The sequence below is a fragment of the Octopus bimaculoides genome, chromosome 2, assembly GCF_001194135.2.
Source record: "Octopus bimaculoides isolate UCB-OBI-ISO-001 chromosome 2, ASM119413v2, whole genome shotgun sequence".
Classification (NCBI taxonomy): domain Eukaryota; kingdom Metazoa; phylum Mollusca; class Cephalopoda; order Octopoda; family Octopodidae; genus Octopus; species Octopus bimaculoides.
Window position 1 is genome coordinate 155,536,721 of NC_068982.1, and position 225 is coordinate 155,536,945.

General features: G+C 45.8%; 1 protein-coding gene across 1 annotated transcript in view; it reads left to right on the plus strand.

Moving 5' to 3' along the window:
* The window catches only part of LOC106877042 (uncharacterized), a gene marked incomplete at its 3' end in the record, with an annotated part of 87,319 nt that extends 87,096 nt beyond the window's left edge, over positions 1–223 (plus strand). Inside the window, exon 11 of the mRNA XM_052965896.1 lies at positions 3–223. Within this exon, the coding sequence (XP_052821856.1) occupies positions 3–223 (221 nt within the window). The remainder of the gene's footprint in view (positions 1–2) is intronic.
* Between the last annotated feature and the right edge of the window lie 2 nt (positions 224–225).

Sequence of the window (225 nt, forward strand, 5' to 3'; positions counted from 1 at the left end):
ACCTACTTCTACCACTGCTTCTAAGACAACAGCTCCTACTTCTACCACTGCTTCTAAGACAACACCCCCTGCTTCTAGCACTGCTTCTAAGACAACAACTCTTACTTCTACCATTGCTTCTAAGACAACACCCCCTACTTCTACCACTGCTTCTAAGACAACACCCCCTACTTCTACCACTGCTTCTAAGACAACAGCTCCTACTTCTACCACTGCTTCTAAGAC